The sequence below is a fragment of the Anabas testudineus genome, chromosome 2, assembly GCF_900324465.2.
Source record: "Anabas testudineus chromosome 2, fAnaTes1.2, whole genome shotgun sequence".
Lineage (NCBI taxonomy): Eukaryota > Metazoa > Chordata > Actinopteri > Anabantiformes > Anabantidae > Anabas > Anabas testudineus.
In genome coordinates, this window is record NC_046611.1 from 25601645 (window position 1) to 25620326 (window position 18682).

The window sequence follows — 18682 nt, forward strand, 5'->3', positions numbered from 1 at the left end:
AAAGTCTTTGCCTGAGTTCAACATTTTTTGTGAAATGACACAAAAATGACTTAAAGTTATAGATGTTTATCCTTCATTCCCAAAAAATTTTAAATAAATTCTGAGCTGTAGATTTTTTGGATTGCTCCTGTTGCTTTGCAAATATCTCTCTTTCCTGTTGTTTAAATGAATAGTAATAGTGGCTAAAATAATAACGTTTTAAGATGGTTCTGATACAAACTAAACAAACTAAACTTTGGACTAAATTGTTCACCATATTTGATGAACATCATGATGTCATTTTCTCCTTCATGCTTTTTATTTTGTCAGGTTTTGCACTTCCTCTTCCTCACCATGTTGTCCTCTTATTTGTTGTAGAGCATGCCTTTCTCCCCTTGCATGCCCCACCTGCCTTTGTCTGTTTTGGTGCTGTTCACCCCTGGCTATGCATCTCCACACCTGCTGCTCAGACTGTAATGAAAAGACTCGCATTTGGTACTCACCTGACTTAATGTCTTTAGTTGTAGCAGCTAAGACATACTGTCACATACTTAAGCACCTTAAAATTGTATTAAGACCAGCTTCAAAACCCTTAACTATTCTAATACATTGTGCACCACTATATATATATATATAGTTGGTAAATCATGGAAAATATATCTCAGTAAATAACAGCTTAGTCCTTATTGTAAGTGTTTATATGATCTCATTCAAGTAATGGTGCGTAATGGTTTGTGGACAGTCTCAGACATTGTTAAATACTCAATATTCCTCTTGAGAGAGCATTCATTTATTGTTTTATTTTTTGTTTTGTTTCTTGAAATTGTGACCAATGCATCCATTGTATTTGTGTCTTGCAAAATCAAAAAGCTTCTGGCAAGATAGGATACCTATTAAACTGAGGTTTCACCACTGGCCTTTGATTTTCTCTCAGTCTCCCACTCTCACTGTTTCTCATAGACACAAAACTTCAGGAGGTTTTACCATAACATCACTTTATCAGCTATTTATTGCCTCCTAATTACAGGTTGGTGAAATGTAGAAGTCCATTATTTGCTGCAGTAGTTGGATCCAAGCATCCAGTCCCTGAAAACGCTGCCCAAACACTTACAACTCCTTATCTCGCCAATGAAAAGGTTAGGTTGAACTTGAGTGAGGGAAACTCGGTTTTGAAAGGAAGAAAAGTAAAAAGCTTACTAACAGCTCTAAATGACAATAGCATAACACATCTCCAACCTAACTGTCTGGCATTGTATCCACCTGACAATGAAGAGGAATGTACTCATAGAATAAAAAAGGATGAACTGGCCTCACTGACTCACATGTTTCATTCTTTTCCAGGAATCATCTCTTCAGACTCAATCTGGAAGACCTGACACTGATCCAGGTGAGTGCTAATTCTTGTCATTCTCTTTTTCTGATTCGCCTTCAGTCTGTGTCTGACTCATGCTTTTCTGGATGAATATGTACTCGCTCTGTCTGCTCAGACAACTCTAACAGTCACCCTGGCACAGGCTTCCTGAGCGCTGTCTGCCTCCAACGAACAACGCGCGTAGCGCGGTGCTGCCAGCTCCTGCAACTTAAAGCTGTTACACTAAAATGGTTTAGCATTTCACATGTCACAACAACTTCCCATCTAGTAGAGTGACAGTGGGTTGATACACACAAGGAAGGCGTATCGATATAAAGTCTTGTCTAGTGTTAATATCCATAGTGTTTAAGCCCAATTTGAACTGACATATTCCGCAGCTGTATTTCCTTCTAATTTTTCAGATGGTTGTAACACCTTGTGCATCTTCTTTCATATTTTCTCATAGTAGCAAGGTGAAAAAATTCACAATCAAATGTTCTGAAATGCTAATCAGAAATTAAAGTATGCTAACTTCAGAGCTTTGCCTTCTTCCTATGGTGATAAGTTGTAAAATCTGCACAAAACATGCAAAAATATCAGTAGGCTCAAAGTGGCAATTATGCTTTTTGTCCAATCTGCCTTTCATCTCACTTCTCCCACATGTTGTCATTCAAATTTTTCTCTCCATCCTCTCATTTTTTTTTTCAGTCTTGTACGAGCCCACATCCCTCCCTGTGGAGCTAAGCATTTTGCGACCCACTGAGTTACTATACAAACACTGACACATTGAGGGGTTTATTTCTAGGAGGTAGCAGCAAGGCTTCTTTGATGGTTAGACAACTCTTGATGTTTGCCATTTACACCCTGGAAAACCAGGGGAGAGGATGAGGAGGGAGGGAAAGAGAAACAGGGGAGTGAGAATGGCTGGATGGAACAAAAGGGAGAATTGAGCAAGCGGTGTTGATATAAATCCGCCTGGAAAGGGAAAATGAGAAAAACGGTCAGATGAAATAAGAAGCTAGACTGAATTTATTGGATAGGAAGGAGGGGAGAGCGGCACACACAAAGAAATCGGGGATCAGTGAGGCAGCACACAGACAGAGGGAATAAAGCAGAGAAACCCCCCCACAGAGAGAGACGAGGATTCATGCAGAGCAGGTCTTTTGTGACTGCTCGCTGGGACACAGATGCTGTTTAAAGATGCTATGTCCCATCCTCACAGCCAATCATGCCTCCTGCTTTATTTGATCCTGCGCTCTGCCGGAGCTGCAACAACAACGAGGAGATTCCACCAGCCCAATCAACCCCACATCTCTAAAACATCTTCTCTGGAGAGAATGGGAACCCCGTAATCTCCGCCTGGGGCCAGTTCAAAATGACCTGCACATTAGTCCCTGCTTTGCATTTGACTGGACCAGTGCTATAGAGTCAAGCGGAAGTTCAACTGCTGAAGTTTGTGGAGCACAAGTGCCATTTATTCAATCGCTTCCCTTTTTTTTTGTTTCTCCTTTTTATTGTGGAGTAAAATACAGTAAGAGATTAATTGCACAGAGATTTGGTTGCCTGTGTGACCGGTTTTACATATATTTGTTTGGATTGTTGTTGGATATAAAAAGACTTTGATTTTCCCCTCTGGTGCTGTTGCTCCACTCAGATTATACTCCCATTGCTGATCAATCAAACAGACTTACAAGGGAATATGGTGATGAGTGTTACAGTGAACAAAGAAAGTTTGAGCACAAGCAGTGTTAAGTAGTTGTGTGTTTTTTTGGGGTTTTTGTTTTTTATTGTGGTTGCACTGACGCTCAAAAGAGTTGCATGAGGTTCTTTTTTGTCTTTCTTTCCTCCAGAAGTAAAACAAGCTAAAAGCTACACCTACGCTTGTCTTTGTGATTTCACCCCCATCGCCATGCATCAGCCCTGTCAGAAAATGCCCGATGGCAGTCATTTGTTCTTGCATGGCTGGCAGCGCTAAGAGGGAGGCTGTGTATTGTTTGACAGAGCACAAGTCTTAGAGCCGGTGCAATACAAACAGCCTATAATACACTAAAGCACTGGCTATAATTACCATATGATTGATCACAGGTTGATTGTATCTTGCATGTAACTGCATGAAACATTTATTTTTAATAAAAGCCTCCAAGGTCGTCTGTTCACGGAGGCAAAAGGAAACCCACCTCTTTCCCTGCAACCAGTGGATGGAAGTCAAGCATTCAGAGATTCAAATTAACCCTGAATACCCAATAACCTTACACTCTTCCATATTATGGAGGGTTTAGAAAGTGGTGGCATTTAGGTTGGTAACTAAATACATTCCTACATAACCTGAGAGATATATCAAAGATCAATAGAGGCTGAGCTCCAGCAACCATAACCTCCTCAGTAAATGCTAACGTGGAGGTAATAAAAAAATAGAAAAAAGCACCAACATCATATGTTGGAAAGAAAGATCACCTTTGTTAAAAGAGTTGATGTTAAGAAATCTGGCAGCTTTTACACTTTTATTGCTTCTGTGTCTTTTAAAGAATTGAATTATGTCTTCAATAAGTCCTGGCATAAGAAAGGATTCAGTCACTTATGAATGATAGAAAGGTTTGTCTGAACTGTTTACACAACGGAGTGACACCTTCAGAATCATAAACCGTGTCAGTAAGAAATCCTGCACATTACAGGAACCTGCAAGCATGTGCTCAAACTGAATGGCAACGGCGAGTGAAATGGGAATAGGCAGGAGTCGAATCCTGAGCCTTCGCTTTGACCTTAAATGGCGTTAATATCTAGTACAAAGTTTTTTTCCAGCCTGAACAGGTCTTTCTCTTCCTGTCAACCTCTACCCTCATCCTCACTGATCTGGAAAGCACTGTCAAGAACTGAAGGTGGATACTTTAATCCTTGCTCCACTTTCCAACTTGTGCAGCTCAAGTTTGAAAAAAAAAAAAAAGGAAAGGACTTAACTCTGTCACATGCACAACTAAGGAGACATTTAGAGCCGCCACGTCCTAGGAAATAGCTATAAAAAGAACAAAAGAAAATATCCTTCCTCCATCTACAGGTGAGTCTCACTTTATATCTCACATCTGTTCGGTTTTGTCCTTCTGCCCCCTCTGTCCCTCATTCAGTTCCCTGCCCTCAGCTGCTGCCAGCCTTGGACAGGCGAATCAACCCTTGCATCCCGATTATACACCTTCCATGGCCCACTGCAGAGAGGGGACAAACACTGATGAATTGGCCCCTCTGTATTTGCATTGTGTTCAGTTTCCCATTGTGTTGCCAGGACTGATGAATGGCCAAGCCGGCTCCATGTACCTCTCAGCCTTGTATGTCTGTCTGTCCATGAGCTTCCCCATATAATGTCTTTTGATGATGTTGAAGAGCCTCATAGTGTGACCTCCAACGCATTTTTTAGCTCTATCTTTACACTCGCACACCATGCCTAATAACAGGCTACTCCTTTTCATGCTGGTCCTGAAAGCCCAAAATGTCCAATTTGCAGGCACGATAAGAGCTGGTTGACTTCACCAAAAGCTGATCAAAGAAAAAATGTAAGAAGGAATTAAAAGAAAAAGAAAAAAAAAACACCCTTTTAAGAATTCAATATGCTGAATCGAAACAGGACACTGAGGCTGAGTTTCAACAGAAAACACTGTGGCACGACATTAGTCAATAAGCACCGGGATGAGGAAGATCACAGGCATTGTTCACAATTCAATACAACACAGAGGAGGAGAAAACAGTGGATATTCACTCCATCCTCTCTCCTCCTGCTCTGGCACATGAAAACACTATCCATAACAACTCCCCTTGGCAGCAGACACCGTATGGAGTGGAGACATATAGTGCACCTCCATTTTTCTTATGCTTCCGCTCATTTCGTTCTGTCATTAAGAATGAAGGGGAGTCCGAAGAAGACAAAAGGCTCTCTCCTTTCTCACATGTTGTATTTGTCTCCTGCAATTATATTTCGTCAGAAAAACAATTAGCCCTGCTAATCAGTAGCCAACAGAAACTGTCCTGCATAGCCGTGGAAGCATTGCTAATTAAATTACTAGAACTTGCTAACTTGGCTATTTAAATGCATGGAATAAAAAGAATCAATGGGATAGGAGATACATATCCTGCCACACTCCATGATTGTGCAGGGTGATGTCATGGAGTTTGATGGCACGTTTAAGCAGCAGGGTCGTGACAAGCGCTGAGAAGCAGGGGGTCACTTCAACACCTCTTGCGGTTTTATGATGATATGTGTAGTGGCGCAGATCTACACTTGCACTGACATTACATCCAGACCAATTTCATGTGTAAATCTTTCAGCAGCTTACATCAGCACACATCAGTCTGAATGGTAAATATTGTGCCTGCACATCAAAAGGTAATATCAGCTATTCATAAGACAGATTAGATTTCCCAGACAGGATTTGTCCAGCTCTCACTCTCAACCCACTGTCCCCTTGTAATGAGACTGACAGCCAGTCATTTCACTGAGCTAGACAGCTGTCAGTGTGTTCTCTGGACTCTCTTTATGCTAAATACATTCAATATCATGTCTGGAAACAGCGCTGTTTTGGAATTCAGCTCCTCGCTCCCTCCTCCATCTCACTGACTACTTCATTCTGCCCACACTATCTCTCTTGTTCTGGCTGACTCCTAAGTTGGATTCTGTTTTCTCATTGTTGTTTTTTTCTGTCTGTTTGTCCATTATTTTCCTTTTTCTTTTCCTGTCTTTTCCTCTATCTCCCTCCATGCCTACTCGCTCCCTTGGTATCTTTCCTGCACCCACCTCGTGGTGACAATAACCCCTCAGTGTGAGGGCTGACAAGATACTTGAATACAATGGTTCATCTCTGAGGATTGCGCCTATTACAGGGGACAGGAGAGAGGGTGGACACATGGGACAGAACATAGCTCAGGAATGTGTTCTTCTGCTTCCCTGAAGCAACAAATGCCTTGAGTATGCTGAATTCCGTCTCTCTGAATTTCTGGATCTTAATCACAGTTCAGCTTGCTTAAAGGATTATTATGGTTTATTGCAGCTTAGGTATCAGTTCGTCTTTGTTGTTTGGTCCGTATATTTTTAGGTAATAAAACAACTGTACTGGCCAATTAATTGCTGTGATAGCAGCAGTGCAAGAAACATTTGGACCTTCATCAAGGTTTTTAAAAATTCAAATATATTTGAAAGATAAAACTAAGTTTAACAGTGGAATTATTAGTCATTCTTCACACATGCGTATATTGTGTTGCTTGTGCTCACTGTGTTCCTTTTACGTGTCCACTATACACCAACATTATGTCACAGTTAAACACTATTTCTGAGTGACTGATGTTGGCAGTCTCTCTGTTTCAGCTTTGACCTACTGTACCTTACCTTGCACACAGTAATATTTTGGATGGGCTCACTTTCAGCTTTACGTTAAACTCAAATGGCTTAAACAATCTGGATGAAGTGGATCATTTACAATCTGTGTGAGCCGATCTTTGTCATTACGTTGGTGAAACGACCGAAACCATGACAATAAATACTTGTAATAAGTCATAATTATCTTTTATTAGCTCTGTAGTTTGCCTTTTCTACAATATGCAATCGATGTTTTTCCCTGAAGATAATTACAGCAGCCTGGTGGATCAGCTGACCACCCAGCTATTACATTTGATCCTGTTCTTCTCTTATTCTCTCGTCTTCTTTGTTTCATGCCCCGGCCTCTTATTTCAGTCTCTTTTAGGTGCAAAAGACACAGAATAAGGTCTTTGTAACACAGCTTATTTAATGGCAGCACATTCCAGACATATTTCAGTTCGAGAGAGATTCTTCTGTGGAGCACAGTGGCTGAACAATAGCATGTTAATGAGCTTTTAATGCTTCTTAATGACCCTGGTGCTTGCTTTCGCATGGCTGTGATTCTGTTCTTTATTCTGGATCATTTGAGGCAGGGCAGTCGGACGGTCGGCTTTAGTGGTCAATGATGCCAGCACATCCCCCACTTACAGGCTTATGAACATCACTTTTTTCACTAGCCATAAAGTTGATGTCTTGGAGATTTGATGAGAATATGCAGTGTTATAAAAATCTGCTTTGAACTATGTTGAATGATCACAAATCATATCATTGGCCCATTATGATAAAAGCAACCACTTTGCTCTCGTTAATGTGATCTCAAGTTGTAAATTTGCATTGTATTATCATTGATTTTTTTACACTGAACATGAGTGAGTTATATTTCGGGCCTTTAATAGGTTTTTCCCCCCCATGCGATTAGCGAAAGCACTTTTCAGCGCCCACATTCAATTCAGCTGGGACCTGCTGTGGTGCTGTGTGAGCACGGCTGTGCTGCTTGTGCTGATGTGTGTGGTTTGCGTCTGTGGCGGCTGCATGGCCCCAGAATAGCCTGCTTTGGCCTGGAATGTGAACAGACATACAAATACACGCGCAGAGAAAAGAAGAAGAAGACGAGAAGCTGGCTCCTATTAATACTCCATAACTTAACCTCCCTGAATAGTACCACACATCTTCTCAGTAAGCTCCCGCCGTTTCTGCTTATGCATGTACATATGTGTCTGTACGGCTCCCAGTAGAAAGGCCACTGAGGAAAGCGAATGTCTTGTCATAAAACATGCAGAGGAAACTCCCAGAGCCGCCGCAAAGAGCAAATGTACAAAGTTCTCCTAAGTGCTGAAGGGGGTTCAGCTTTCTTTCCTCATGTCCTGGCATAAAACAGTCCTGAGACCAAGGTGAAATCTAATATTCTCTTTCAGTTAGTGATATTTACAATATTCCCACAGAGACTGAAGTCTTGTGCCTCTGGCCACAAGTCAGGTTACAACAGCAGGAAAGTTGTAACTCTGTGGCCAAAAAAAGAAGTTGAATAAGTTGAACGGTTGAACTTTTAGAGACTTTTCATGACTTGGCGTTAAGCGTATTATTTCGCCAGCCAGTTTTTCTGTTAAGTATTGCTCTCTGTGCCAGTCACATGGAGCTCGTGGCTGTGACAGCTAATTCTCCCTGTCAAAAGTGTGAGTGTCTTAGTGCCTCTGTGCCGTCCCGAGGCAGACACTAATTTCACGAACAGAGAATTTTTATCAATGAGGAGCCTCTCCCCCAGAGGTCACGCTAAAATTAAATGGTAGAAGTTGGAGCATGCTGGTGTGTTCACCAGAGTTTAGGTTTTATCGTCTTATCCCCCCCCCCCCCCCCCCCCCTCGACACCTGCATGTAAAAGACATCGCTCTGTTTCTTCTTCACATGTAAATCATGTTGACACCCTACTCTCGGGACTCACCTGTTATGTCTTAGGATTCCTCCTTTTTCCCTCGCGCATAAATCAAGCTGGCATTCGGCTCTGCTCATGCTTGCTTCTTGTTTCTTAAGGTCTCAGCTTGGTATGCACCTTAATTGGATTTTGTGTCTGTATTTAACACGGCTTAAAAACTTGTGTGTACTGTAAATGTATCTGTTCAAGTGTGTATATGTGTTAGATCGAGTGCACAGTGAAGATTTGTCAAATTCATTTACTGTTTGCTTCTTTTTTAATCCATTCCTCCCACCCAAGTGAAAGAATAGTCTGCTTCCAGAAAGCAGAGCTGCAGCCAACATATCAAACTCATCACAATTATGGTTTTCTATTCAATTTTTTAAGTGTGTTTTCATGTGTCCTGTGGCATTTTTTATTGCAGGACTATCTCAGACAAAGTCACCAGACATCAAATTGACTTAAAAGGTGGGAATTTTGCCGTAGCCAAGAGCCAGGCATTGTTTTGTTTGGGTTCCCTGAGTGGTTTTCAAAGTGGCTCATGGTGACACGGCACTGAATGTTTGATGTTTGCTTCTTCTGGATGATTTATTGGGAGCCTTACACTGCTTTTCTCTTTCTCCACAGGAGGCTGAGTGGCACTGCGATGAGTTCACCAAGGGAGCCTGCTTCAGTCGTGGAAAATCTGAGGTGAGTTTAAGTGATGCCTGAGCATTTGAAATGTCACACTCTTTTATTGCTTTATCAGTCACTTTGTTGAGAAAAACAAGTTTCAATGTTGCTATTGTAAAGAAAAAAAACACTTTGTTGTAACTTGAATGATTACTGCTTTGCAGGTAACTGAGCCTATAGGTTTTTTCATATTCAAATAAAGGGCTATTCCAGTGATTTTATACATGTGTGACACTTTAGCTCCCATAATGCAGCACGGTAGGTAAAGTTGCACCATGTTCTTGATAACACCAAATCTTTTACGATTAAAAAGTGTAATTTCACAATCTCAATTATATAGTGTGAACAACAATGACACCAGCCCAATGTCTCAGAGCAAGCAGCTTTTGGCTGAATGAGAAAGAGATAATTACCGAGTGATGACACCTCCTTCTTAAATCAAAATCTGTGAGCCATGTTTTCAAAATACGTCAGAGATGGAGGTGAAATCTAATTGAATGTAAAATGCAGATTTACAGTAACCAGGTTTCTTAAGTGCATGTAAACTCTCACTGAACTGAACATGCTATTCATCTTGTTTGCATTAATTAATGCTTTTACCTGCAAGTTGCAGTCACCGATACAACGTCCAGTAATGTTTTTCCCTATATCTTCCTAAATGTCATTAAATTTTGTTGGAAAAATGTGATATAATTTTTAGGCTGTCACTCACCCCTACCAATAGGTTATAAACAATAGATTATTTTCAGCCAAAATAACTCCAGTACAACAACCGGTTTTGTGACAACAGCGTTATTAAACTTCTTTATGTCTTGGTTCAGGCTCTCACAGCACTTGGTTATGGTTAGGGAAAGAACTTGGGATGACATTTTTTCAGTCATGCACATTGTATGGACTCTGCCTTTCAGTGTTTCAAGTCTAAGCTTTACCCAAGTTGATCAATATGACATCACAGGGGGTTACTTTCTCAGACTTGACAAACGCCCTCCGAAGCTCCAGAAGATGACTAAACAACAGTATTTAATGTTTAGAAGTTGAAGTTTCCCCTCCATATAAATAACATTCTAAACAACTCAAACAAAAGGAAATCTCCACCACTACTCAACAATACCTTAAATCTCAAAGCTGCAAAAGAGATTTTTCCAAAATTTCCTGTGGCTGTGGTTATATACAAAAATAACACATGAATGAATGATGTTTTCCATTGCAGCTGTAGGCTCCACATGTTGTACATTCCCACCAGTACACCATTGCTGCATAATAATTATGGCTAAAAAGGAAATTAAATTTATAAAGACAGAAATTACAGATCTCCTTTCATTTTTTCAGGCAGTGTTGAATCAGCTCCACACTACCAAACAGCTCACTGAAATTAAAAAAAAAAAAGTTATGATGAAACATAATGAAGCCTGAATGCAACATATACAATGGACTCACTGGGAATTCCTGCAGGATTCCCAGTGAGTGAAGTGGCCTCAAAGTGGATTTAAATCAACTTGTTGTGAAGCAAGGAGCTTTTCAACCACACCTCACCTCTTATTTATAGAGCTTGCTTAAAGGGAGTTCCTATTGTTTTTGTAGTTTCTTTTTATGTGCAAGTGTATGTTTTTGTATGTGGTTAGCTGGCATACTCTATCTACTAAACAACTGGTTTAGGGCCAGACTTGACTTGTAGGTGAACTGTACAGCCCAGCCCTGATCCCCATGTGTGTGTGCGATGCAGTGTATTTATCTTTGTGTTAGAGACCTATAATAGGCATGCATGTGCTGGGTAGCACAAGATAGCCGTTGTGAATTGCAGACCAAAGCTACCTCAGTCCTTCAGAGCCACTGCTGTCTGGCAGAGTTGAATCGTTTTGCTCACTGTTCCCTTCTGAGGATCAGCTCCTGTGATGTACACTAAGAATAGCATTAAAAGACTTCATTCTCTCACAGCTGACAGGGCTTTTGATGGTTTATTACCTAGCTCAGTGCGCAGCAATATACCATCGCTTAGGCTATTATACAGATACCGTCCCTGTGCTTTGAGTGAATTTACAAGTGATTGTTTTTTTTTTTTTTTCCTAATGCACGCATCCGCTCTTCTCTTGTGTATTTGATTTATTTCAACTGGGAGAAGAAAGGAGAGTTAAATTGACTTGACAGGATTTGATTGCTGCCTCGGTTTTGTTTTATAATGCGAGAGCCAAGCATAACAGCCTCTGTATTATAGTACGAGCGTGGAACATTTGTCAGGAAGTTTTCATAAACAAGTCAAGATTGTGAGACTGGGCAAATATTAAATATGCCGTTATTTACCGTAGAAATAAACTGGAGAGAAGAATTGAATTATAAGGACCTCTTCACACTCCCGCACCCACACACAAGCGCACAGCGGATAACGAGCTGAGCAAACAGCACCGATATATAGGCATACTTAACAAGTGTAACTACTCACACACTCATGCACATATCTTATTTTGAACAGGCACACACTTAAAGATGCACATGTACTTCTGCGAGTCAACCTCCATCTTGATAGAGGGGAATAAAAGCCTTTCTCTGGCTCTTCCTGCAGTGCCCTCCACTCCTAAATCAGACCCTTGAGAGGAGGAGAGTGGGGTCGCCCTGTGGGCATCTAGAGTGGCTCAGACAATAGCAGATTTACAGGGTTTTAAATTTCTACGAGGGGCCCTCACACACTGAGCCCTGGCCCCTTTTCAGATGGGGACTTTATTACCTTGTCCCAGGACAAAAACAAACAGCTCTGTTTGAAATGAATACTTACTGACCTGCCTTACTTACCGTTGTAGTTACATTTACTGTGAGTCTGCTTGGATGAAAACCCCAGCACGCCTCCATGAAAGCTTGACGGCGATGTCGAGGTTTTATGGTGTTCAGCAGCGATCAATCATTCACTCCATCTATCAGTCACTCACTCAGTCCCACTTTATTTGTCAGGTCCTTTTAACCAAGTGTTGAGTGGTTTTGCTTGAGACCCAACCCCAGCCAAAAAACGCCAAAACTCAGAAGAAGGGGCGAGCCAAACGAATGGTGAACATGCACTACACCATAATATAGAGAAAAGTGCTTTGAATTGATCAATGCAGAGGGCAGGTTGAAAAGAAACACGATTGATGATTTTGACCAGTCAACAAATCCAAGGCAATTTTCTAAACTAATCCTGAGTGGTCCTCTCCCACGCCCACTGCATTTATCTGTTCTCTACCTCACTCAGATCCCTCTCCAAATCTGCTCCCTGTTGAATTAAGATGTGACATCTGTAAGCCATGTGGGCATTAGCCTTGATTTGACTCTGTCGAGCTTGGCCACGTTTTAGAGTAGCCGTCCCGCTGTTTCAGGTGTTTGTCTCATTTATTGGCATAAAGTGTAATTTTGTCCCGCTCCCTAATGCTGCTGTCTGTCAATGGATAGATAATGGTGCTGCTGCTAACTGCTAAAGCGCGATGTGTGTGTTTGCTGGTGTGTTTCCACAGGAGGAGTGCCAGAACTACATCAGGGTGCTGCTGGTCAACGGGAACAGGCTGTTTACCTGTGGAACCAACGCCTTCACCCCCATCTGCACCAACCGAACGGTATGGACCACAGCAGGGCTTTCATGTTAGCAAATCTTCAATAGAGCTAATATTTCTGTCAATAAGAGACCTTACATTAACTAAACAACATGACTGAGAGCCGACATGAAAAGTTGTTTTTGTGCCTCAAACTGCACAAATTGCCAAAGTAATGAGTGGAAAATGTTTATTATCCTAAAACAGGTTTGCTGCCAGAGGTGAGTGGCATGTGGTTAAAATAGATGTGCAAGTACAGGATGTACATTGCATACAAATTCAATTCTTTAAAAAGTAATTTTCTATTTCTAGACTGAATAGTGAAAAAGTGCACACATCCTATCCTGTAGGAAGAGTCTCACATTCATATAATTCAAGCGCCGTATGTACCTGGATGCAGCAGGCATTATTACTTCTTTCTGTGTTATATAGAGTCAGTGTTTACTAAAAATCTACTAAATCAGTTGAAAAATAGAAACATAACTCAGGAATGCATTCAAGGTTTTATCTTGTACATGCTTGTATAATACGGATATTTCAAGCTGGGTAAACCTGATAACGTTGCAAATGTAAGTGTCATTGATTGAATTGAATTGACAACGTCAGAAGCAAAGGTCAAGGTTGATCAACACATTTAATCAAGGTGCGACTAAGCTCTTATTCTTGCCTCCCGGTGTGCAGTCAGGGATGTAGACTAATTATAAAGAAAGATGAATCTTATTAAGCGTGGATGCTTAAGAAGTCATGTTACCTTAAACTTGTTAAACGTTGCAATCAAAATATTGCCTTAAGCTCATTACTCTTGATAATCATAGCATTGGCCTAAGTTAACACACTCATTGTCTCATTTGTGCTGCCTTCTTCATAATACATTGCAATTATTTATCGTCTTTGCATTTTCATCCTCTACATTTAATTCACGCAGTTCTCTCTCTCCTGCCTGCATCTGTATAATCCTATGCTTTAAAGGGATGTTTAGTCAGAATTTTCTATTTAAGTTGCTATTGTGTTTCAGCAGGCTTTAGACACAGTGACGGCAGACCAAGATTTTTATGTGTGTGTGTGTGTATTAACCATTGGTGTGTAACAAAAGAGCACAGTAAATAAATGAAGTGTCAGAAAATAAACTTTTTCACCCAAAATTGGTGGTGACAAGTGCCTACTGAAGTTAAGTGTAGCCCAATATTTAAATGTCACAGTACTGTGCTTACCTTACAGCGGTGATCGGGCCATATCAAATACTTGCTTCTGTGGGATTTCAGAGGAGGAACAGGCAGAAGTTGACTATTGTGATGACATTTGTTTTTGTCCAAAAGCACTGCATACAAAGGTCACAGGCTCATAATGACTGTTTACTGCTGTGAAAATACATATAGTTGAAATGTCATGACATTATTATACCAGTATTTCATTGGATGCTGTCATATTTACCCACTGAACGTCCATTAATGTGAAACACTGTTTGGGCACAGCAACAGCAATTGAATCACTCTAAGACAGATTTACTATCACTGTGATGGATGAACAGATAGGGAGCAGAATATTCTATTAGTTTAATAAGTGCTCGGGGGTTATAGATTAAATAGCTGTTACTTTCTGACTTTTAGTCATGTAGCTACTGAAGATGACAACTGAGTTGATAATTATGGTAGTTGTGGTCATAGAGAAAGTTTGTTTTTGTTTATGGGGATGAGAACTTTCATTGTAATGTAACCAGGGATTTCTCAGTCGAGGGAATGTCTCTACATCAAACCTTTAAACATACAGATACATTAGCACTGTGTAATTTCATTACCAAGCAAACGTTTTGAATTCATATATTGGAATTTGTGGAAGGCAATTGTTGCAACCTTAAAAGAATATTTAGTCTACTACACAAAACTCACATTTTACAGCAAAATTTATTTGCAGGAGAAAAACAAGGTATCGTTTGAAGCCCAACTTTACTGATCAGACAATATTTAAATGGTGAAAAATAATTTTTATGGTCAGCTGGTAATGGTAATAGATGATAATGAAGGAAATTGTTGTACAGATGAAAGCAGTGATAGTGTAGCTTGTTGACGATAAAGTTGATAACGCTGTTTATTCATTTCAACCTCTATAATGAAAATGCTGAAGCAATTTGAGACAGTTATGTAAATTTAAAAAAACATCAAAAACATTACATAGATATGCACATACTCAAATGAATTCATGCAATACAATACATGTTTACAATAAATTGAGTATTTTGTCAAAATGCAGCAAGGCACATTAACGTAACATTTGTAACAGTCAGCAGTAGCAATCAATCAAATGCCAGCTGACTATTCAACGTACAATAACAACTCATTCAGAATCCTTACAGGAAATTATTCCAGTGAGTGGTCACCCTGTGCACAACAGGCTTCACTAGTTCTGACTTGTGAATAAGCAAAATCAATTACATGTTTCCATCCACCTTTTTATTATTCGTTTTAGAACCTGAAAATAAAATTGAATATTTTGTACAAAAGTTACTCTTCAAGGTATGAAAGGTACAAGTGTAATGGAAACAGCAAATACATGATGACATACCTGTACAGTTCAGTATGTGAGGGATGTGACTTAAACGTGCACTGAAACATGTCATCAACGCAGAGCAGCGAGGAGACTGTAATATTCCTCAAGTTCAAACATACATGCCACGTTTCCATCGCTGTGTTGTTCATGTTCTGAGTTATACTTTGGACAAGAGGGAGTAGGCTTAAGATAAAGAAGTTGAAGAATGACATTCTGCTCACAGTTAACAATCCAAACAGCAATGTCAATGCAAATTCAGATTCAAAACATATCTGAAATCATGCACTGGGCTTGCTGCTATATTTCCTGTTGTTATTGTTGTTGCTAAAAATTGTCCCAGTAGCTGCAATTAGCGTGTCATACATAGACCACAACAGTTCTCACAGACCCTGTTCAAACTGGGAGCTATCTCTTTCCAAAAGTTTTCTATCAGAGGCACAGAAAGTCACTTCAGTGTCCTGCTTGCACAGCTGCTGGATCCACTATAGAGCTGACTTTTAGTCCCCTTCTTCAAAATGCAGTCAATGCATTGCAGTTTATTTATTTATCACACCTCCTCTTGTTTTTCTAAACAACCCAGTTGACCATAAAACAGCTATTCTGGCCCATTGACCAAGTCCCATCAATACCAAGCTTTCATCTCGTGCGGGAAGAGATCAGACAGAGTTTTCTCTGTTTTGTTGTGGTTTGGGTGGAGCAGAAGTCACAGTAGTCAACAGAACCCTTGATCCAAATCGACTGGCTCCAGGAAATTGGCTAAAGAAGTCGCCTGTTCCCCTAACACATGCCCGGAATGAGTCAGGTCTCCTGTTTGGAAGAGCTATCTACAGATCATTCAGTGAAAATGTGAGAGGAGAGATTGAGCTCTGACTCTTTCAAAGCTGAGACTTTTGCCATCATGTGAGTTGTTCTCCTATCAGCTAAGAATAAATAATGTGGAACCTGGTAATCACAAATAGAACCATTTTGATTATCTTTAGTGGATTTTAAAGCCTGAGGTTTTTTTCAACCATTGACTTGCATGGATTTGCCTACAGAACCCAGCCGAAGCAAAGACCTGAGTTAATGCATGTATATTGTTTACTTTTGCATCATAAAATATAATTACATTTTGAATTTAAAAATGCATTGCGCTTTGGTATTCAAGGCTGAGTCACTGAGCTATGCCCAATAGTTTTTTGTAAGTAGGAGCCAGTGCAGTGTGTCAGGGCTAAGCCAGGGTCATGCTGTAAAGTATTTTTAAAAAGCAAAGGGTTGGATTTGGCTTCATATTCAAAGGCAGAATGCGAGGGAAGACTGTAACAAGCCTCTTTTCAACCCAGAGAAGCTTCTTAAAGATGTGGTATAATAATGTTATAACCACACTAACAGCTGGATGTCGTGCACAGACTGCAGAAGCTAAACTGAGGAAGCACTGCCGTAAAGAACGAGCTGATTTAAGAAGCCTGCTTTAGAAATTGTATTGCTTTCTTAACAGGTGGCTTCTTAGCATTAAACTTCAGGCAGCTGCTCGGTTTTTCGTGTTTTACGCCGCTAATGATTCTAAATGTGTTTCTGTGATTATTTCACCTGCTCCTGAAGGTTTGCTCATATATATCTTTGTGTGTGTTTCGCTGTAGATATAAGCCAAACAAAACATAATGAGATGATTTTTTTTTTTTTTTTTTTTTTTGTCTGCATGATTTGCATATTGGCAGGAACAAACAAAACATTACCAGACTTCTTCGGTTTGCATTTTAATGCTGCCCTTTGATACTCTGTCCTATATATTTTTTATACAGTACACCATTATTTAAAAATAAGACAAAATGCATCTTATTTCCAAGGAAATTGCCTCTTATTGCTTAAGTTTCTTAACGCCAGGGACAATCCTATTTCAAAAAAAGTTTCCAAGTGTCTTAATGATATAGTGTCTAGTGAATGCTTGTGTCCCATCAGTGCCTTGTTTTTCTTTATAACCCTTTTGTATTCTAACTCTTCTCTCTCTGCGTTGCAGCTGACTAATCTGACAGAGATCCATGATCAGATCAGTGGGATGGCTCGGTGTCCATATAACCCCCTCCACAATTCTACAGCTCTCATCACCTCCAGTGGGGAGCTTTATGCTGCTACAGCCATGGACTTCTCTGGGCGAGACCCTGCTATCTATCGCAGCCTGGGTGGCCTGCCACCGCTGCGCACTGCCCAGTACAACTCCAAGTGGCTCAATGGTATGGAGTTGCCAAAGTTTGGGATTCTGATAGATAATTTATATCAATACCCAAGTTGTTAGATAAAGGTAAATTATTATTTTAAGTAGAGAGAAACACAATAAAGAAGATATTTTTCCGTTTGCTTTCTTCATATAGACATTGAACATCAGCATTGAGTCTTGTAGATCATCAGTACTTCGCTCAAGCATACTTACTCACTTACTAAATGAGCAACTGACTACATGACCGATGCTTATCTAACATGGGAATCAGAATCAATATCTCCTGGTTAAAGGATTGTATTCCCTCTTAAATAGCCACTGTGCTGTACAAAGTGCTGCACCTATAATTTGTTCTGCAGTTTTTTGTCAGTAAATACAACAATTTATAAAGTTACTAAGAACCTAGAAAATCTTTATGTTTATCTCACTGTTTGTTTGAGGAGTCTAACATTGTAATTCTTCACAAATCAATGTCGTTACCTGAAAACTCACCCAGACCCACACAAGCACAAGTCTCCTCAAAGCAGCTTGGAGAACTTCAGACAGCTTAAGGTGTCTAGTCTGCAAATCAGGTCAATCAGTATCTTGTCAGCAGGTGACTTTTATCAGATTCACATTTAAACTAAATTGAAAAAATAAATTAAAAGCCACCACACACATTGTTTTGCAGCAACCTTCTGGGAAAAGGTTTAATAACTAATTTTATGGCGAATTGATTTTTTTCTCTCCGTCTCCCCCTGCACTGCCCTCCAAAGGTGCAGAGGAGAAGAGGGTTGAAATGAGATGGGGGGGGGCACTTTCATTTAAAGGTGAATTGAATCACCGTCAGTGAGAATAAAGTGTGTGGTTTAGATCCAATAATGTCATACATGAAGATGAACGCATTATCTGTGACGTGGAGGTTGCGTGTCTCAGATAGGGCGAGAGCTATTATGCTACACCTGTTTTGGTCATTTCTCATCCTAACCTTTACGTTTGGGGAGTGAAAAATTAGTTTTCTTATTACACCCCAGCATCATTAATAACATGGCCTGTAGTTATTAATCCTGATCACCTGCTGTTGTGTGGGCCGCACACTCGCACGCACTACAAGTCAATCAATCATAACTCACACCTATTCGCACTCCTACTCCCTTTTACTCCCACA

At 40.2% G+C, this 18682-nt stretch overlaps 1 protein-coding gene across 1 annotated transcript in view; it reads left to right on the forward strand.

Annotated features, from left to right (window-relative positions):
• sema5a (sema domain, seven thrombospondin repeats (type 1 and type 1-like), transmembrane domain (TM) and short cytoplasmic domain, (semaphorin) 5A) overlaps window positions 1–18682 on the forward strand; it is a 110920-nt gene that overhangs the window by 39014 nt on the left and 53224 nt on the right. The window contains exons 4-7 of the mRNA XM_026364488.1: window positions 1321–1366; window positions 9202–9264; window positions 12723–12821; window positions 17338–17551. Coding sequence (XP_026220273.1) covers window positions 1321–1366; window positions 9202–9264; window positions 12723–12821; window positions 17338–17551 — 422 coding nt within the window. The remainder of the gene's footprint in view (window positions 1–1320; window positions 1367–9201; window positions 9265–12722; window positions 12822–17337; window positions 17552–18682) is intronic.